This window comes from Chroicocephalus ridibundus, chromosome 7 (genome assembly GCF_963924245.1).
Source record: "Chroicocephalus ridibundus chromosome 7, bChrRid1.1, whole genome shotgun sequence".
Taxonomy (NCBI): domain Eukaryota; kingdom Metazoa; phylum Chordata; class Aves; order Charadriiformes; family Laridae; genus Chroicocephalus; species Chroicocephalus ridibundus.
Window position 1 is genome coordinate 53,775,454 of NC_086290.1, and position 22,087 is coordinate 53,797,540.

Genomic DNA, 22,087 nt, shown 5'->3' on the forward strand with positions numbered 1-22,087 from the left:
TTTCATCACTACATGCGTGAAAACAAAACATAACTTATTACTGACTTTCTAGTTTATGATGTAATGCCATATAATATACAAAGAGGAATAAAAAAAGCAAGACTTCACCTTTTTACCTTCTTGGGTTGCATTTGAGTGAAAGAACAAGCTCATTTTGTTTTCGTGAAAGATTTCAAGTGCCCATCCAACAATCTCGAGATTGTGAAGGACTGTTATTTGTTATCATTAAAATGTGTCTTTAATATGTTTTTGTGCAGAAAAAAAAATTACATCAGCAAGAAAGCACGAACATCTGTCAGGGTACAAACACAAACCAGAACCAAGAAAAGGAGTTAAAAAACCCAACCAACTCACCTTGGTGATCCGTGGGGGTTTGACACGGGGCTGGCGGTAGAGGAGAGGTTCTGTTCTATGCGCTGGTAATTCCGTAGCTGAGTGGGAACTGGGATAGGTGCTGTTTCGCTGCGGGGGGATACCGAAGGCTGACAATGCCTGAAGTTGGAAGGTGTGGAGACAGGAGATGAATATAGGCAGATAGGTCCGTCTCTGAATTGTACCATTGTTGAAATTTCAAGAAAATCTAGGAAACAGGCAAATAAGCTGCTTCTGCACTCCCTGCATGCAATGTGATCTTAGCTTGTCCTAATCTAGCTCTAACACTTCACGGAGGATGAGCAGGAGCTGTTTGCTACTAACTACCTTTCTTACACTGACTAGTATCAGATCAAGCTGAGAGCACAGTACAAGCTGAAGCCCTTCGTCACGCATCACAGCAATCTACAGGTCCCTCCAACTTCCTGCCAATCAACCCACTCTGTTTACCACGCTTCAAAATAGCGTTCTAGGAAAACCCATTGCGCTAAGAACAGGAAGTTCAGCAGCAGGGCTGGAATGTGTACAAAAGCCACTAAAGCACAGTCAGAGATATCCCAAGAGACACCGTGAACTCGCAAAAGGAAAACAGGTTATGTAAGCAACCCCCAACAAAATGACCAAAACCACACACCTGAACATTAATCCACAGACTCCAACTGCAGATTAGCATTGCCCGAGTTCAGCTGAAGTGTCAGTGACCTGACTTACCTCGGTGTACTATCTGATAAGGGAATCAAACCACTGCAACGTAATCAGTTACCAACGCTTTTAAAAGACAACAGAATTCAATGGAAAGAATTTCAAACTAATGGGCTTTTTGGAAGATAATCAGTTTAGTATCTGTCCTTTACTGACCACCTTTTCAGAGAAAGGTTAAAAATTCTTAGAGGAAATCTGAAAAAAGTTCTACCATGAGCTCTGAAAACAAGCAGTTACAGCACTCACTGCAAGGCTGCAGCTGAACAGAAATCTGGGTTTCTGACTGTATGTATCCTATTTTCTTTGCTGCCTCTGAGAATGAAATATTACTTCCTAACATGCACAGAGCTTCCTTAGCAAAAGAAAAGAAGTTTGTCCTTCTTATGGCCACCCAATTTTTAGATACTACCAAGTAATTTGGAAGTCAGCTGTGAGCACAGAGTCAGTGGAAGACCTGAAAGATTCCACGCGAGAAGGTCTCAAAAGTGGGAAGCAGATGAAGGCAGTGGGCAGCCTGCTAGGACTAACACAACAGGCTGAGGTAGCGCAGGGAAGATTCCCTGTGTCTGACCTCCGGGAGAGGGGAAGCAGATGTTATTTGAACTGTGGCAGTGACAATGAAGAGGCCACGAAGGCACTTCAACTTTTAGAGTATTCAGCATGCAAAATGCCTTCCCTTGCTGTCACGCACCCTTGCAGGTAGGGCCAAGCAAGCTCTGCGAGCCGCGGGCTAGCTGGAGGCAGCAATGCTGTGTTAGCGTGGTGGAGAGGCACGGCACCGTGCTTGGCCTTCCATCCTGGCTCCCCAGCTCAGGCCCAAAGCTAAGCTCTGCTTAGGCATCCTCGAGTCTGATGTGGTTTGTTACTAGTTCAAGAAAGTGCAATACAGATGTGTGCAGAGTTGCATGCAAATCTTGTTTCTCTGAGATCCAAAGAATAAAATTAGCAATTAACCACAGGAGAGTGAACCATCTCTACCTATTCTGCCTACTCTGGCTGGAGCCTGAGAAGTGTTACAGCCTCTTCTTCTTGACATAAAGCAGCATAACTATCGGTACGATTCATTCAGTTTGATTAGCTAATCAGAAAAATTAATATGGCATAACCTTTTGTAAAAAAAAAATTAAAAAAAAATTACACACTGTGAAAAAACCTCTCTCAGGAAATAAAAAACCAAAACCAAAGCCCAAAAGCAGCATCTTGCAGAGTACCAGAGACACACTCTGCTTTCTTCAGACCATGCCCCAAGCAGTCAGTTAGTTACCAAATTTACTCAACCAATAATTAAAGCAAACTATTATAGTACAGACACTGAAAGTGTGAACAGTAGGCACCTGTTTCTAATCACACGACCGTTTAGCTCTTAACTTAGTAATGTACAGATAACATAACTGGCATATTTTCACAAAACCTCTAACTCTAAAAACTGTGATGCCTGACACAATTTAAAATAGGAAATTACAATGTATTTATAATACACTGTACATGGACAATCCAGAGCAAATGGATCTTTACAGACAAACCATCCCCATTAGCTGACCTTAAACACAAAATGTAAGACCAAAGCTGTATTGATAGCCCATGTCAGCAGATTTTACAAACTGCACAAAGATCAGCACAAAGTAGCAAACTTTTCTTGTGACAAGCGTTTCTAAACAAATAATGCTGACTCGCAGCCCTGCAGTATTAGCATAAGCCAAAAATACACCCAACATAATAGCTTTATTCCCCATTTAGCTACTCATCCTCTTTCTGTTTGTACTGAAAACGTTGTGAAATTCATTACTTGGTCAAATGACAAATCTAACTCTTCTGTTTACATATTACAGGAGTAGTTAAACAGCATGATTAAGCTTTACATTTTCCAATATACTACAGGAAAGGTTTCAGGCAGCACTGATGAATATCAGTGCTATTTCAAACTAGCAGAAATCAGTGCTATTTCAAACTAGCAGAAGCTTCATCAACAACCACGTGGAAGAAAGAGGACTTATTAACAGTCCTGCTGATGGAAAAGCTGCAATACATGTTTACCTCTTTCATGTGACTTCTTTGGTATCTTGTGAGGCACAAACACGAAATTCACAGTAATTGCTTGCACAGAAGCCACACCCAGTCACCAGACACAACACAATCCAGCCACAAGACACAAATCCATAGCAATCTGGGTTTTGCAAATTCCTCTTCTCTCACAACTACTTCTTAAAATGTATACTGCGTTCAACATCTTGACTCACTAAATGAAGACTGTGCTGTGCTCCATTAACACCAAAAAGGACAAGTCAGTTATGTCTCTAAGTTTCTGCTTTCAACCAGTTCAAAATTTAAACAGACCAAAGCATGCTCTCTTTCCTTAAGGAAATGTTTTGGGGATGCACCAGAGACAGAAATTAGCTACACAACTGTCAGCCTTTAGAATCATTAACTGCAGAGAGCTTGGAAAAAACAGGTATAGTTTCTAGTTCAATTCAGTTTCCAGTAGCCACCCACAAAATAAAAAAAAATATATAGCAGCAGAGAACCTTTTTAAAAGGGAGGAAATGCTAAGCCTACATCACACACCTGTTTGGTGTACCAGAAGCAGTACTTCGAGAAGAGGCTGAGGATGGTTTCTGTACAGTTCCTGAGCTTCCAGAAATAGTTAATGGTGACTGCCTGTGAAAACAAAAACCATTGTCAAAAGACAGGTCTTCACATCAGAGAAACTACCTACTTTGCATCAAAACTTGCTGAACTCAAGCCGTTTGCAATATTCTTATTAAATTCAACTTGGCATATTCATCTTTAAGTCCACACACAGCTATGTAAACCCATCACTGCCAAAACCCCAGCAACTCCTTCTACAGCTGCAGTGTCAATTTTAGAACATGAGATGACTTTTGGATAAAGCTCAGCACACCTACCCTCCACACATCAAGAACTCGCTCGAAGCCCGCCTGCCAGCTGCTCCCAATGGCATATCATCTACAGTAAGCAGAAGAACACATTGAAAATCCGCATCATGAAGCAGAATCTTAAAAAAACACCACCACATCTCCAATACTGCTGTTACAGAAATAATCTCTTCTGACAAATTTCTAAGAATGTGTAAATTTTCCACAAACTGCTTTGTGTATGAAAACACCTCAAATGTGACCACCAACAAAAATGTAACTGGGGAAGACAGTTCTTTAACAATCTTTTTTGTGTTTGTTTTTGTTGGCGTTGGTTTTGGGTATACTAATTGTAATAATTTTGAAATAAAATCCATTGTTTAAGAGTACAAAGTACAAGCATCAGGAAATTTATAATAACAAATGACAGGAACCCTTCAGAAATCAAGCCACTAATTTGGTCAAATATTTAACATGAGTTGGTGGCATTGTACAGAAATCAGCTGACTAGCTTCCCAGTGGCAGTTCAGGTTTGGAAGATGTCATAAAGTGGCAATGTGCTACATCCAAGTCTTTCTGCTGGATAAGCCCAGTCTGATGCCTTACCCTTTATGTTAGATGTTTTTGATGTATTTACCTACACTTGTTTATTATCTAAAGCTCTACAGCATGGTCTATAAACATTCAGTTAGTCTGGAGGTAACAATGTGCCTGCCTCCACTAAGAGAATCCTTGGGCTTCTTATCCGTGGTTGTTTACAACCAACTCTTTTCTTCTACTGCCAAATCCCAGTATTTTCCATGACTTTAAATCACCCTTCTATCCTTGGCATATCTGGCTACTCAACTGAAAGTGAAAATGTCCCAGTGGACATGTAGGTATATCAAAGAGTCTCCCTTCAAACTAATGAAATGAGTTCCAATGTGAACTGAGCCACATTTAGAGAAAAGATAGCCAAAAAATAACAGGACATAAAGGTACGTTACAAGCGGACATTGTTTTGAAATGTAAAAATAAGGAAAGTCCTTACATGAGTGGTCTGAAGAGATGTTGTGTGGGACAAGAACGAAGTCATCTGTGTCACAAGAGGAGTTCTTGCTACTGGTACTGGCAGAGTCTTTAGAGACTTGAAGGTAGTTAGGAGGACCCAACGGAGGGGAAGACAAATTTTCTTCTTGAATATGCTGCATGTCTGGCAGAGACTGGAGGGGCAGTGCAAAAAGGGAAGTAAAAAACCCCACTGTAAATACAGTGATTCAGAATGCAGAATTGCTCTTTTAACTATGAAGCTTCTAAAGTAAGAATCATCACTAGCTTCGACCACAAAAAAAGATAAATCTTGGGCCGTTTTTTGCTTCTTAAGTATTCAGAAATATAAAATGTATTTGAATTTGGAAATGTCAAATACTGGATAACCCTGTAGTGTCAATTTAGACAATTCTATATTAAATAGGCTGTGAATTTAAACAATTGCAAATTATTCAATCATTCCTGATAATACAGATGCACCTCTTCAAAATATCACATAAAATTGAAGTCATCAGTTTGTATCAGAATAAGGGGCCTTAGCCAATGCTGTGATTTAACCCCAGCCGGCAATGAGGAGCTCACAGCTACTCTAGGATTTGACATGTTGGGTTTTTTTAACAAAAAAGAACAATAGAAAACCCACAAAGTACAACACAAAGAGCAAGAAAGAACCAAAATGTTAATGCCATTCTTCTTGCAAAAGACAGGGGTATTCCTTGCTCTGTGCTCTTAAACACAAGTTTACACTTTCATGAATTGAAAGATCTAAAATTCAGTAACTCTTGGCTAAACATTATAGAAAATATTTTCTGGAGATTGTTCTGTAAAACAGAGAACTTACTGGAGGAGAAGCAAAACGGCATGAAGGAGAGCTACCACAGGAACTGCCAGAGACTGAGCCTGCATACGTGGGCACTGGTACAGGACAAGCTAGAAGAGGAAAACCCAAGGGAAAAAAAAACGGGACTCAGATTTCAAAAGGCTGAATTTCAAACAAACTCATTTCCTCACTGCTTTTCATTCATAAACCCTTATACAACTTACAAGCACAGCACATCCTTAAACACACAAGGGTATTTAAGTTCAGTTGAAATGTCAAAGGAACTAGTAAATAAGTATCACATTTTGTCTAGCATAATACAAAAAAGGATTCAACACTTAGCCTCACGATAGAGCACAAGTCAGACTCAGCAAAATGCCTCATAAACACTTGGTGTGATATTTGGCACATCTTTCTGTGTTCCAGCCCCAACATTCACCATTTACACAAATAAGTGGAAAACCAAAACTACTTACACTTTTTGACTGTTGAAATCTGATCCAGGAAAGGGTGGTTGAAAAATGCTTCTATAGAACAAGAAACAACAACCATGGTGAGGAAATGTACAAATGACAGAATTTACAGACTATATTGCAGATAGTGATAAATTGTTGCGTTCCCAGAATCAATATTTCAGGGCCAGAGGGTGAAGAGCTTATAAAAGATTAAAGCCTTCTACGCAATATGTTGCTATAGCATTTGGAAAGGAAACCAAAATCAATTTAAAAACTTCAAACAACAGCCAGCAAGGCAAATCAGACTGAACTACTGAAGGACATTTTATAACTACACTTAAGGATCATGTACACAAGAAGCCTTCCCATACTCATCATGAAATTTTGTTCTCTACGTTCAATGTGGTACTAACTCAGTTTTAATTTCTCTTCTAAATGATGAGCATCTCTCACATCAAATACTGAAAGTATTTTCACTTCTACCTCTCCCAAGGAGCTTCTTTTTGAACCCATTAATGCTACTCCTTAGGTGGCCAAAAATCCCAACAGAGCTGCAGCCGTCCTCCTTCCCACTTCCCAACAGCAGAACGTGACCTGGACAACCAGCTCACAGTTCAAACCAGAATTAAACACAGTTTCTTTAACAATTTCCTCAGTTAACTTGCTACTGTTACAATAGAAACATTTCGGTTTCGTTGTAAATGGCCATGCTGAGATGCACTTAATTGACTTAGCGTAACAACCTGGCTAGAAGTTCACAGGGAAAGTTTTATTCTACAAGAAGTGACCCTCAGCTAGTTAAGGCAAATTGAGGGTTGGTAGAAGCTAGCTGCTGAGCTTTTTGAACTTTAACGTTCTAACAGTTGAGGAAAAACAATGCTGTTCATCAGACCTAAGTAAATAACAAGCTAAAAAAAAAAAAGAAAGAATCTGAGGCCTGCAGTATCTCCTCTTCCTTCAACAACACTTTCTTCCACAACCCGATAAGGACGGGAGGCTAGCTGTAACGCAAGAACAATGTAATGATTAACTTTAACACGAGGATCAGGTGTTCTTCAGCTTTTGTACAACACCTGCTGTTCTACTTTATATTGCTGGAAGATCAACAAGATTTCCAATGCTATTTTTACTTTAACAACAGGCAACTGGGCTGAGTTATACACTCTCCCTTTCACTCCCTTTGCTAAGCACATTCCAGAGCAGCCCCTTTGAGGCCCTTTAAGTGGCTCAGCCAAGGAAAACACGACTTTCATCACTACCATTCTGCTTTCTATTTTTCTTTCTAAGCACAAATGCATTCTCCCACTACCACACATAACTGAATTTCCCATGTTTGAAGAAACTGTAGGGATCATAACACCCTGAGGGCAAAGTGGGATCAATTACTAAAAGTCCATGTTCGTGATGTATTAATTCTTCTACACATACAGATTTATGTATCACCCTCTGAATATTGTCATTACCATTTGGGACATTTTACACAGTTATCATGAGTTTTATCTGGATCTGACTTCTATTTAAGTTTTTATGTACAGCAGTTAAATTGAGTTATGTCAGTCACACCTACACACAAAACCCCATGCCTGGTTTTCAGAAGAGCAGCACCTTAATTATGCTAGTATTGATGTTTTAAATTCCAAATTACTAAAAAAAAAAAAAAAAAAGAAAAGTTTGCTATTTCTTGGAGCAAAACATAGCAGGCATTGAAAAGGAAAAAGAAACAGGTAGCTAGCAGAGTCTTGAGCTTCAAGTGAAGAACTAAAACACCTTTTGAGTCCTCTCTCCACAGCCTAACAAATACAGCCTTCTTATCACAAGTACAGAAGGACCACATGTGATGAATGAGTCAATTTGTGTATTTCAGTACTGCATCAAACCCAAGCTTGCCTGCGTAACTAAAGAGCAATGGTGAAGTTCCAGAAGCAGAAACAAAAACTGAGCATGTCTGACTTTTGGGTGCAACTCACCCAGGGATCTCAGCATCAAAAGAGCGAATAGCTTACGGTAAGGAAGAACTGGGTCTTGCCTACAAAGAGCCTGGAGAGACTTTAAGGTTTAGGCTCTTTCTCACCATTGCATAGATCAAACTGGATGGGTCACCTGTCTTGTCGCTTAAACACATCTCAGTATAAAGCATGTTGCTATTGATATAAAATAAAAGTAACTAAAAAGATAATGGTATTTAGATAAGTTAGGTTTAATTAATTAAAGGGTTAAGATTTACATTTCCTATGGCAGCTACGATAAAACTGCAATAACAAATAGTGCTATGTAGTTTAAAGAACTAATAAAAATTTAACTTTTCAGTGGTCATCTTTTAAAAATGCTTCCTGAGTTTGCATTAATAAAAAGAAAAAAAAGCATTACTACTTTTGCAGTAATAGGTAACAAAAACCCCAGCAATAAAAAGGCTTTTGGAGACTGAAGCGAGTAACAGACAATCCAGCCAGTGCAAAGCACACACAAATCTAAACTCTACTCCTGACTAATTTTGAAGAGGCAGCAGTTGTAGCTGTTCTGAATGATTCAATAGTACTGATCTGAGGCCTTGAAATCTTGAGGCCTTGAAATCTTAAGAAGTTAGAACAATGTTCTGCAACCAAAGATCTCCAGCTAAAGAGAAAAAGCCAAAGACAGCAGCAAACCGGAGCCAAACAAGTTCCCTTTTGTTAAGGCAGTATCCATTTAGTTTCTACTAGGCTTAACTTCCCAACCAATTCAAAATGCAGTCCTAAACAGACATTGGGTAATCTAACAGTATGAAAACTTCAGTCACTGCACAGTTTAAAAATTTTAAAATTTTAGGACTTAACAAAAATCCAGCACAACTGCTGTTTCTACTACTTTTTGGCCAAAAAACCCCCAACATTGAAAATATTTCACTAAAATACAGAAGTCTCTACAACTAGCAATACGTAAGCACAATACTGATAATTCACCTTTGCAAACATAAACAATTTTGATGTAACATCACATGTCTCATTGCCCTTAGATATACATATCTAAAGCTTTCAAGGTCAAATCAAATTTACACAATTTGTACCCTCATCAATACAGTTACGATATTTGCATTTTGCGAGAGAAAATATCAGGGAGGAATCATTTAAAGCAACTTTGTTTCAGAAGTGGGTTTTTCCAGTACTTGTTACATTTCTGCAGCCTGCATGCCGCTCCCAGTCTGAAGCCAAAACAGCACTTAAAGTAACAGAAAAATGACTGTGACATCAAATGTAAGGTATATCAGTTAACAATGTGGGGAAAAAAAGGCCACAATTGAAAGAATTAAACTAACTTATATTTCACTACTCAACTACAAAGTCGTAACTTATGCACATCACTTAATACTGACAGTGGTTTCACAATGATTTATTTTGGCTATTCTGCCTCCTTTATGAGAGCCGAGAAGAAAAAAACACGTCACTTTTCATGTAATGGGCTGTAGGCAAGGTCCAGACAGTTATTCCGGTCACATGAATACAACTGACAAGGAAAGTCAAGAGATCCAAAGGAAAAGTTACCTACCAAAGTCCATTCTATCTTTTTGGTTTCTCTGAAGCAAACCCAACAGCAGGTCAGCCAGATAAGCTGATGTTTCCCTAGGAATACTGCACACAAGAGGAAGTAAAACATGCATTAAATAACGCATAACACACTACATTTCAGGAAGCCAGCGTTCTACCATAAGTCTTCACTATACATGCCCTATAGCCTTAGTACAGGATACTTTTAACTCAGCAAGGTACCCAATGAATGCAAGATGCAACATGAGTCACTGGTATCATACTACATCCGTGTAAAGATAGCAATATGAAACATTTTTATGAATCCCAGGCATTCCCAAAGATGAAAAAGTGTTCAATCAACAACTATAAGTGACAGGAAAGGCCATGGTGACATACCTAGGAATCAAATTCCTGTTCTTTTCATAAAACATTCTCAAATCTTGAGGACTATTGGCCTGTCAAATAAAAACGTACATTAATTAAAGCTCAGTTTCACGGAGAAAACAGCTTTTGTACCTATGCACACATACACAAAAAGGAGGCTTTTCCATATGGACATTAAAAGAGAAAACCCCAAGCACAGCTGTGACTTCAGTACTGAGTATCCTTATGTGTTTCCTCTGGAATGAACACACTGATCTCATAGACTAAGTATGAGCAACTTCTCCCTTGGTATCCTCAAGCGATCTGGCCTTTGAAGCGTCGACACTACGCTCAGACATGACCGCTTCTCTTTTCATGACTGGAAGGAAAAGCTCTAGGAATTTCCATAAGACTAAAAAGAGGGAAAAGGAACTAAAGTGTTACCTGAAAAGGTGGTTTTCCAACAAGACACTGATAAATCACAGTTCCTATGCTCCACAGGTCTGCTTTAGCATCATAGTGTTGAGACATAATCACTTCAGGGGCCTGGAAAGAACAGCAAGATCTCAGAAGGGAAAACAAAAAAAGCAAAGCCACAGCAATATGAATTCTACAGTTCTGTCAGACCAGCATTAACAGAGACTCTTTATTGTAAAGAGTAAATATTTACTCTTTAGTAAGTAACTTTAAGAGTAATTTAAGACAAAATTAACATTTTAATGCATCATATGGTTTGAAAGGTAATAGTTCTATCTAAAATGAAAGCTATGTTTCAAAAAACACAGAAAACTAGAAATGTTGATGTTCTAAAGAAAGCGTCTAACCATTGGCATGTATGAGAGTAAGAGGTAAGCATTATTTATTTGGTTTATTCAGTCCTCCTTGTGGATAAATAACCAAGCATTTCACAAGGAATACCATTGTCACTATTTTACATGTACAAAAACAAGACAAAGGAAAGCAAAATAATTTCCCCATGACCATAGAGTACAGAAGTGATAGAGCTAAAGTCAGACAGTTCAGTGATCAACTGACTGCCACACTACTTAGTAAAAATTAATGGCAATTAACTCCAAATTGTTGTTTTTTTTTAAAAAAGCAAACAAACCAAACCCAAGTGAGAGAATACATTAAATAACTACAATGAAAACATGAAGTAGCTTTTTAAACTAAAAGCGTAAAGCTCTTCTGGCCTGTATTCAATCACTTTTTATTTTCTTAGAAACTGGGAAGGACATAATACCCTATTTCAGGGGGGAAAAAAAAAAAAGTATGTAAGCGGGAATGAAACTACTTTGCCAAAACATTAATGCTAAGATGTATTGTCTTTTAATTCTCTAAGATTTTTCCTTCCCACAGTGCTAAGAAACATTTAATGTCTCTCTGATTTTAACAATCATGATCTCCAAATCACAAGAAAAAAAGGAGCTAGTAAAACCACAGAAAGGTGAACTGCGTGCTGCCCCTGATACTGCTGAAGCAACATTAGCCATTTGCCAATCTGCAAGCAGTAAATTATTTTGTTCTTGTAGGAGAATGTCTGAGATAAGCAACACAATCTGAACTACACTGTCACTTACCATATACATAGGGGAACCACACAGAGTTGCAGCCATCATGTTGCTATGCAGATAACGAGCAAAACCAAAGTCAGCTATGTAAAGAAACACATTCGTTAATGAAAAGAAAGATAATTTTCAAATTTTTAAAGTCTAGAAATTACCTGTCTTGTATTGAAATCTGCTACAATCACCAGTTAACGAGAAAAAGACAGGTATAACATACAGCCAACTGCATGGATAGTAAAATCTATGTTACACTGAAAGAATAATGTATTATTTTCCAAATCGCAGGCCAAGAAACAGCAGTGGCATCATTTGCATAAACTGCTGCTCAGCCATCTCCCCAGCTGCAGAGCATGCTGTCTGGCGTCAGCAGGAAAGGATTAAAGTCAGTGGCTAAATATAAATGGTTCATTAAGAGTGATGAATATACAATCTGCTTCAGTGAAATCACATCAGGTAGAAGTTTAAGAACTCAAGTTTCAGACGCCTGCATTTTCCATGTTGACAAAAGCATCTGAAACTACCTAGTGAGGACAGCAAGAGAAGAAGTTTTGTCTCCTCTGTGCTGTTTAGAAGATGGAGTGAGTCGGGACAGATCTCAGATTTTGGTTGAGCAAAAGCATAGAAAAGAAAATTGTTAAAACCAAGGTATTTTTAAAGGGACACTTAACAGACAACAATAAGAGATTAATACTCTTGAAGTGTCCTCTGAAGAGGAGTTTGGTAGTATCCTGAACAGTCAACATCCCTCCCCGGTTACAATGTCAAACCTCCTTCTGCCAAAAATAGGTCATAACCTACATTACTAAACTTCTCAAATAACCCTTAGGAGGGTCTACCACAAAAAAAAAAAGCCAACCTAGCTGGAACTCCGACTGGAGTCTCGCATGCACATAGTTTTGAAATGGGCTAAAGGCTATTTGAAGTTTCAAAGGTTACAGATCTACGTCTAATTAAAGTAGTTTAATACTAAAAAAAAAATCAGCTGAATAGGTTTCTTTTTCCTGCAGATTTAATCAAAAAGGTCTTTATGACTCAAGCTTTTTTATACTGAGAATCTGCATTACAGCATAAACCTCATCGTTCTAGAGTTACTGTCTGATTTGCATCAATTTAATACACTCCATATTCAGTACACCCTCCGCACATTAACTATAAAGACACTTCTGAGTAGGGAAACAATCCAACAGTGAGGATTTACCTTTAGAGCAGAGAAAAGCATATTTACCTATTTTGATGCGTATGCCACTGACACTTGACTTTCTACGACTGGCGTAAGATAACAAAATATTCTGTGGTTTAAGATCCCTATGAATGATTCCTTTACTGTGCAGAATACGCATAGCTGCTGCAATCTGCTGGAGGAACACTCGGATGGTATCTTCACTAAGAGTTCCTTTAGCTGAAAATAACATTAAGCAGTGGAGAAAATAAATGTAATTATCTTTGGGCAAAAAGCAATAAAGTTCACAGTCATCAACTGTGAAAACAATGAACACAATAAAATCATAGTGAATTACACTCAAAACAATCCAATCTCCAATATTTTTCTACAAACGTATATATTCTCAACAACATATGCACCTCCATAGTTTTACAGTAGCTACAGTACTCTGAATTATCTGTTTTTACAGTAGTTTATTCAACTTGGTAGCATAATAATTGTAAAACTTCTCAACTGCCATTAAACCTTAATTCACTAAAAGGGCAAAGGAGTCAAGAAAATAGAACTCTACTTCAGAACATTACATGTTCCATTTAACATTACATTCTACAATCATGTTGCAACCTGAACCTGTAAAACTATTATTTCTTTAAACAAATGATCATGGGGATGCAGATAACCACCCCGCTCAAAAAACGTCATCCATGATAAAATTTGTTTTGAAGGGGAAAATTAAGATGTACTTTTGCAAGTCTCTTCAGAAGGTATTATCTCATTCTGCAGTCTGAAAAAGCACTGAACGAAGGAGCTGGATTATACTGTATGAGTCTTTCCAAGGATTTTAATGGGAAGTGAATTAGGTTTTTAATATACAGTTACCATAACAATAGCTGTTCATAAAAAGATTCCTTCAACATACTGCAGGTATAAAGGCAAGTAGAAGAATATTTTCCATGAGGAAAACATGAAGATTAACATCTCTGCTCAAAATTTTGTTTGTAATAAGAATGCATCTGTCATGATTCTGTAACTTCTGTCTTCACTTTGGGCAGAGCCACGTTGAAGGGTAAACTCTCTCCCAAGCCAGAAATGCCTCTTTGTAGAAAGCATTGCTATACAAGTAATTCAGTATTTTTAAGTTCACACCTTGGAAAAGAAAGCCGGTGGAATCAAAACACTGGGAGCAGCCCCCAAAATATGGCTTTAGAAATAGAAAACCACCACTTTTTTCAGCATGCTGCTTATAGTTACTTAGATGTTCTTTCTCATTTACAAATAAGGGAATGTTACATTCAACTGTTTTGAAAGCAGTGGCAAAAAGCATTTTCTGTCTGTGCATTATTTTATTCACCTTCATTGCTAGTTTGTGGGGTTTATTTTTAACGATGAGTGACATACTGGGAAATATTTTAAACAAATGCAAAACCTTATGTCTTCCTGCAGCTACAAAGTTTAGTTTTCAATTTCCCAGGGCAGCAGACAAACAGACAGCACTCTGCTGCTGATCTTGACTGGAGACAGAATACAACAGTAAACGGATCCTTGGTGAATTCAATTACTCTAAGAGGCTACTCTAAAATCACACCAGGATGAACAAGCATTGTGGTATTAAAGACATTCCACGAACAGGAAAATATTTAAGCCACAAGCAAAAAATCTCAGAGAAACACCAACAGATTACAGGAATAGAGAATATAAACATGTAATGCAATAGGGAAATACAGTAATCAATTACCTTGTAAGTAATCCGCCAAATCCCCACCATTGCAGTACTGTTAAAAAGAAAGGTTTTCATTCAAAACACAAGCACTGAGATACTTGCTACCTAAGTTTTACATTGCAATCTTTTGACTAAAATTAGAAGATCCTTTTAAGCTGTTTGCCTCAAAATTGTTTTGTCAATTATTTGTAATTAATAATTTGAGGTGTCACGCTTCATCAATACTTACAAGTATCATAAAATGAAACTGAATAATTTATGGAACAAAGACTGCTGATAAATTTAGTAGTGCACACAAAATTAATAATCTAGTTTTCAGAATTACTTGTTTTAACAAGTCATGGTTATTTTGCAGCTGTGCAAAGAAGTAGTTCTGTCTAAAAGTCATCTTTAAAATCAGCCAGAAAGAAACAGGTAAGTTAATACATACCTCCATTACCAAAAAGACAGAATTGGGCATTTCCTAAAAGAGAAAGAAAACAAATCCCATTTAAGAATGCGACAAGACAAAGCCTTCAGTACCTGCATTAATGAAGTGTAACCTGAGATTTTTCAATCGAGACACCTTATGTTAAAGTCACTGTCATAGAGGGTAGCAAATATGTACATTCCCCACCATTAAATATTTCACATTTTAAAAAGCATTAGTATATATAAAAGAAATCACCAGGCGACATCCTGAAGACTAAAGCTATCATTTGAGAGAGCATCGTACAGTAAGTAACATCACTTTCCACTGTATGTCTCTCCCTTAGCTTTCAACTGCCTTGCACTGCTCTGTCAACACACCCTTTATATTGAGTCCTTACAAAGAAATAAACTCTCGCTATCAGACATCACTGAAATCAGTCACTAACAGAACAGTAATATTTAGTCGCAAATACACTGGACAGAATTGCAAACTGTAAGCAAGACAATTTGGCTATGACAACCAGTTTTCTACGGAGGAATTCCAAAGTTATGTTCCCTGCTCCCGGGTAAAACAAGCTTTGGTTCTGCCACCTAACAAGCCAAAGGTCAGTCAGAAATCACAGAGCAGTCAACTGTCTGGAATAAGCTGATTCCCAAACGCTATTGTTTAATTTGGGAATCATGCATCCTTGTGTAAAATACCTTCTTCAGAGAGTCACTGGCAGAAGCACGTCCCTGCCACAGACCCAAACACCTCATGGCAAAGGTGTGATTTGTCATGGCAGCCCTTGTGAGATTTCCCAAAGCACTAACCTCCTTTGACCTACTGCAACTTGAATTCCCTCTCTTCTAGCTGGCAAGAGTTACTGAAAGACAGATTAGCCAGCTTCTACTGTAAATTATCTAGGCACTCCACAAAAATGAAGTAAAAATGTCTGTGCTTAAACCCGACTTTAACAAGAACATTCATCTTTTTTACAAATATTTATTTTGTGTGAGGGAAGAAAGAGCCTACCCGCCTATGCCAATAATCGACATTGTTATCCACAAAGTCTCCTGCATAAAGTAGTTTTATTGTGTCTACAAAGTTGAAAACACTCAGAGATCTTTTACAAGGTAAAAGCATTTTTCCCTCTCTGAGCTGATTGAGTAAGACCGACAGGAAAGAACACAAAGAGAACTAGAAGGAAATGTAAGGCAAGTATACACTAAACAGGACGATATTTTTAGTTACACAGTATGTTACCTCCCTTTCAGTTTAAAAATAAACTTAAACAAAGGTTGACAGTTTGTGGGAAAATATGTTTTTAAGACAGTTGAAGGAATGGTGAGATGGCATGCCAGACAAGGCCAGGCGTATGCCCCAGTTGGAAGTGGAACTGCAGACACTCTGACTGTACCCTGCTAACTAGTATCAAAAAAAGTCAAAAGGGACATTGCATGGCAAAACAAAAGCTTGAACTTAGACACCTTTCTCAGTGCTTGTATTAAAACTTCAGCACGTGTTCAGTTTGACCATACTGGCAAGAACTACCACAAGCATGCCATTTGCAGGTTGACAGATCAGGCTAGGAAGCTTTAAAAGAAAAAAAAAAAAAAAACCAAACAAAAAACAGGGCCCAGACAAGGGAAACCAACTACCCTAAATATCAAACACAGCTCAGGGCACACGGATGGCACAACCCATTAAAGCTGATTTCTACCAATCCATCACAGATAAAGATACTCAGCAAATTTTCAAGTTATTAACAACACATATTTAAATCAACACTAAGTAAGGCCAGTTTTATCAGGCAAAACTAGACAAAAACAAGAAACAAGCACTAAGAGAGGGTCAGAGCTCAATGGCTTCACAGTAAAAAATTCTCCTTCCTGAAAGGGAGTCTCAGACTCAAAATCTCCTGAAATTTCAAGTGATGGTATTTTATAAAACCGAGAAATTAATGTTTACAAAAGCTTCGAACATTAACTTCTAAGCTGCTGTCAAACATCACTGCTATTCACCAGATCTTTATTAAGACAACACCTAATGCATGCACAACTGCAAGAGGAAATACAGTTCAAGATGAACCAGATGTTTTAAGGTTAATTCAAGACTGTGTCAAGGCTGCTTCACTTTCTGGAAGCATTTAGTTTAGCCACTCTCGTCTGCGTTACAGAAATGCATCTGAGGTTCTTTCCAGCTCAGAACACCAAGCACATTACAGATTTGTTTACATTTGGAATTAGCTTCAAAGAAACCAAGTTTCTAGGAACATTAGTCAAATCTGTTGGGAATGAAAGGCAAACCCCAACCAATATAGAATATTAAAGCAGGAGTAGATCACATTTCAGGAAGTCCCAATTGTCCAATGTTTCTGTAACAGCTGTGGCCAACATGAACCATAATTTGCAATCCTATGAATGCCTCAAAACCTAAGTGCATACATTAAAGCAAAAAAAAAAGATAATTACTTGCTCTATAAATTTCTGAAAATACATAATGGTAAGCGTTGTTTCTTTCTATGTTGTTCCTTTGCAACAACACCTTCCAAGACAGAAACTCCCTTCCTTTCAGAACCCCAAGGATGCCAAGCAGCAACTCTGAGATCCCAATTTATCAAACTGAAAAAATCTGCCAACTGCGGATCGCTTCACTTAAAGGACAACTATGAAGTGTGAAAGAATAACACAGCTAAGAAGCATGGAAACTGCCCATTCTCCAGTGACAAGAAAGAAGCTCAGCTAGTGGATTTCCACCCGAACATAGCAATCCCATGAATCAGAAATAGATGTTCCACAGCGTCACTGCCTCCACTGCACAACACACTCTGTACAAAACCGGCCGCTTATGGCAGTATGTAATGCTCAGCTCGGGACAGACATTTATTCATCACAGAACTAAGAGAATGTGTTTTCTGGATTCCCTTGGAAACAAAGTCCTTTCAAATGAAACTGCTCCCTTCAGGAACATGGAGCTGATGATTTGTCCTGTTGTACAAGCCCTCACCTGTTTAAAGAAAGTAATTCCTATAGACTACACTAGATTTCCCTCAAGTAGCATTACCCATCTTTTTTTGACTGATATTCTTGATTAAAAATAACCAAAGAAGTCACTGGGTAAAAGTCACAGTAAGCAGCAGAGCGTGTTTCCTTAGATAATCCTTTTTTATTAAATCAGCAGAGCAGATTAGAGGTTTCAAAACCAGATTTTCCTGGACTGGTCAAAAGTCCTGTCTAATTCGTATTGCAGTAGTATTTTGCACAGTATTAGTACCAAGCTTCCCAGCCGCATCTTGTCCCAACTTTAACTCATAGCCAAACACTTCTCAATATCCCACCAATGCAAGCTTTAGTTCAAAACAGCTGAAGTTGTTCATCCCTTCACAGTTGCTCATATTTTGCATTACAGTTCTTGGCCAGCCTGCCTGGGAATGCGATCTCCATTTTGGGGATACAATCAGAAAACACAAGTCAATTCTGTAGACACATTTTTCCCATCTAAATAATTTTGCTGAAAAATAAAGCTATCCCTATCATCATTCTCTAGCCTTGTGATTTCTGTTGACTTGCTAAGCAGAGCAAAGTGCTCAAAAAGGAAAAGATTAGTAAACCAGCATGTTTCAGATCTAACATTCAGGAATAAAGCTGACCTAGCAAGCTATTTTAAACTGCTTCTTGAAACAGATAACAAAGCTTTCAAAAAATTTACATTGACATACAGATCATAAAATTACTGCAGCTGGAGCTGTTCTGGCCTACACTTCTACCTAGAAAAATAATCATGCAAAACAAATGGATTTTGTGTTGCAACAATTATGGAACAGTTTTGCCCAGCATGCCTTGCTTTGTTGCTTAAAGTTTTCTTGACAAAAACCTACTTTTGCTCCTTCTTATTCTGAATCTAGGTTTTACTTGCAAGTTGAAGAAAAAGACAGCAAAGGTTAATAGGAAACCATTTTACAGTTCTGAAAGCTAACAGATAAACCTGCTAGAAAGAGATTAAGAGGAAGCGTATTTGCCAAAACTTGCTGTGTTTTAATCCCAGACTTCCAACAGTTGTCTCAGGGGATGTGAAGTTCCAACCCAAATCACAGGCTCAGCACAGTAGTTCCATTTAAAAGACATTAATTGAAAAAGAAGTCAAAACATCCATGGTTACCTCTGACAGCTGTTGCTAGAACTCTAGTGTATTGGCAGAAACATACCCTAGATTTCATTTTGGTTAGGAAGTCCTCCTTTAGAACAAGCTGAAAGTCTGCAAGGAGCTCTTACTGAGCTGCCAAAGCAGAAACTGTGGCAAATAAATAGTTACTACGTTCTTGCTCCAAGTCTGTAGATTCTGTTTAAGTGCAGTTTATGATTGGACTTCCTGGACCGCGAGAGTTAACCTGACAGCTTGTGCGCTGCTATTATCTGATTAATTTTCTGATATGTTAATTTGTGCTATATTTGCTTTAGGTTTGGGGTTTTTTTGGCCAGCAGTACGTGCCTCATTTTTTTGGAGCATTCAATACATTTGGCAAAAGTTCTAATGATTTAGTGAAAAGGGACCGATCTGGATCTTTGTAAGGCTATTTCTCACTGTACTACAGATACTGCTGTTTTGCTTTGCAAGTGCAACCACCACAGCAGCTTCTAACCTCTTCAGCTCCTGTCATGTCTAAAGGACCGAACATTTTGTTAGTTCTGACTAAATGTTAAGTCTTAGACTAAATGTCAATTGACATGTGCCTGGAGGATTCAAATAGCATGCACCCTGCCAATTATCCACATAAAGGAGCAATCAGCCATGGAGAGATGTACCACAATAGCCGCATCACTCATTTTCTGTTACATGAAATGCTGTTCCTAACTGATAAATACGGGAGGTAGAGAAAGAGACTGGTCTCTGCACAACACAAAGGAAAGGCAAAACTGTTCACAGCACACCAAACAACACACTCGCATACTTGAAGATCTTTTGAAACAGTTTTGAAAGACAAATTATAGCATCTAGGCACAGCAGCTGAGCTAAGGACTATGTAGTAACTCCAACTCTTTGGTTCTGTGGGCCAAAACAAATTCTAACTGGTTGTCCCTAACCTTTAACGCCTACATTGGCGTCATTCCTTGCAGTTTGATGTTGTCATAACCAACCCTGCAGTTAGCATCAGCTACCAGGTAGTATTTCAAAACCTTTACAATTTCTACAGAGCAGGATTTTTCTTTTTATCGGAAAACTTGCGCGGATGGCATGTTTTCATATGACTATTTCCACACACAGTGAGGACGGATACTGACAAACACAAAGGCCTTAATCAAGGAGCTGAAGGAAAAAAATAAAGATATTGAGACCTCCTCATTCAAATTACAACAGTTCAGAAACAGCTATGATAAGAGTATGGAGGCAATCAAAGCTGTGAGACGCCAAGATCAACAGCACACACCACAATGCTTGAAGCAAACGCCTCAAGAAATATATGCTACACTACCAGACCAACTGGAGTCTTTGGGTAAACCAAACAGCAATATTTAATTCCCACTGGTAAAACAACAGGCACAGACAAACATGGCTCCTTCCATAAGCATCCCTAGTAAGAACTCATGGGCACTTGTGTGTAAGTAAAGGCTGAGGTGTAAGTACCAGAAGGACCGGTGGAGTTGTCCCCACCAGCTTTCACTGCTTTCAAGGACAGCAGAAGCAGCTGCAGTTATTTTGTCTGCTATGTACCAACAAGCTAAGACAAGAAACAATTTCTCTTCAGATACTGCTTCTCCAATAACACACTAGAAATTAGTTCTCCCTAAACTACTGTTCAAATAGCAAACTTCAGACTCCATGCAGTGAAAACATTAATTCACTCTTCTAAAACGCTATCTCCAAGATACATTACAGACTTTCATTCTGATGGCTGACATTCTAAAGAGGTTTTGAATTAAATTATTTGCTAAAACAGGCACTGTCTGGCACTCTGTAAGAGATTAGTTCTACTCAGCACACACTTGGGATCATGAAGTGCACAAAACTGTAAATTCATGTCCTAAATATAGCACATACCAAATAACTTACTGATACCTTCATACTTGAGTATAATACTTTATCCAAGGATCTGGTGAGTTAGAGGTTATTTTAGACTCCTTTTACTTTTGAGAAGCAGTGGCCTTCACTTCCCCAATTAACAGGACCAAGACTGATCTACTTTTGCAGGATGAATGACATCCCATAACACCATCATGGGAAAAGAGCTGCATTCTTATACCATTCAGGATTTTTTTTTAACTCTTGAAAGACTACCAAACTCTTGCCCAAGAATTTAAGTAAAAAATGTCTCAACAAGTTACATTTTGCTATCCACCTATCATATTCCGTGGTTTTTTTAAGCATTTAACTTCATGAAAAAAATAAATTTCACATTTAGAGGTAAGCTGCATATGTTTATTTTTCAGAGCCCTACTACCACAAAACATTTGCCTCTCACATATGGAGAGCTGATATTTAAGTATCTCCACAAATGCCTTCAGTCTTAGAACCACTGGGCTCCACATCCTGGTGCGTGCAGATCCCCAGCCTTCTGAGATGCTCCACTTACATAAAATGCTTAACTGCAGATCAAACCTGCCAGTGCTGCATGTAACCACCTTATGGAAATCAAGGGCAATTATCGTGCTGGCACCAGAACAAAAGATTTTCATGCCGACCCAGGCACATACAACATTACCGGCACACCAATTCCTTCGGGCGTGTCTCCAGATGAATGGGCATTTCTAGTAATTTAACTCAGTGGACCCTATAGACACTAAGTAACATATCAAAATGCTGTTCACAGGAGCTGAAGCAACCGCAATGTAGGTTTTAAAATATTCATATAGTACCAGCAGAATGGCTCACAAGTTCTCCTTGGATCTAATTAAAACCTTAATGGTGTATGCATCTTTATTACACTGACTTGTGCGACTGGTCACAGATCACGCAGCAGGAACGCAACCGTAAGTGAACAGAGATGAAAGAGAAGGAATTTACCTACCTCCCATGAAAACAATTCCAAATTAATCCTTTTGCAATATGCAAAATAATAACTACACTTTCATTCTCAAACTTAGAAGATATATTCCAAATTGCTATACAGGGATACAGTTTTAATCTCAAA

At 38.3% G+C, this 22,087-nt stretch overlaps 1 protein-coding gene across 2 annotated transcripts in view; it reads right to left on the minus strand.

The window, feature by feature from the left end:
- Positions 1-22,087, minus strand: part of ULK2 (unc-51 like autophagy activating kinase 2) — a 42,548-nt gene that overhangs the window by 13,323 nt on the left and 7,138 nt on the right. For both annotated transcript variants that reach the window (XM_063340558.1, XM_063340559.1), the window contains exons 4-16: positions 14,998-15,030; positions 14,583-14,619; positions 12,911-13,084; positions 11,698-11,771; positions 10,562-10,663; positions 10,151-10,209; positions 9,774-9,856; positions 6,273-6,323; positions 5,818-5,906; positions 4,978-5,149; positions 3,978-4,038; positions 3,637-3,729; positions 355-492 (exon numbers count right to left, since the gene is read on the minus strand). In XM_063340558.1, coding sequence (XP_063196628.1) covers positions 355-492; positions 3,637-3,729; positions 3,978-4,038; positions 4,978-5,149; positions 5,818-5,906; positions 6,273-6,323; positions 9,774-9,856; positions 10,151-10,209; positions 10,562-10,663; positions 11,698-11,771; positions 12,911-13,084; positions 14,583-14,619; positions 14,998-15,030 — 1,166 coding nt within the window. The remainder of the gene's footprint in view (positions 1-354; positions 493-3,636; positions 3,730-3,977; positions 4,039-4,977; positions 5,150-5,817; positions 5,907-6,272; positions 6,324-9,773; positions 9,857-10,150; positions 10,210-10,561; positions 10,664-11,697; positions 11,772-12,910; positions 13,085-14,582; positions 14,620-14,997; positions 15,031-22,087) is intronic.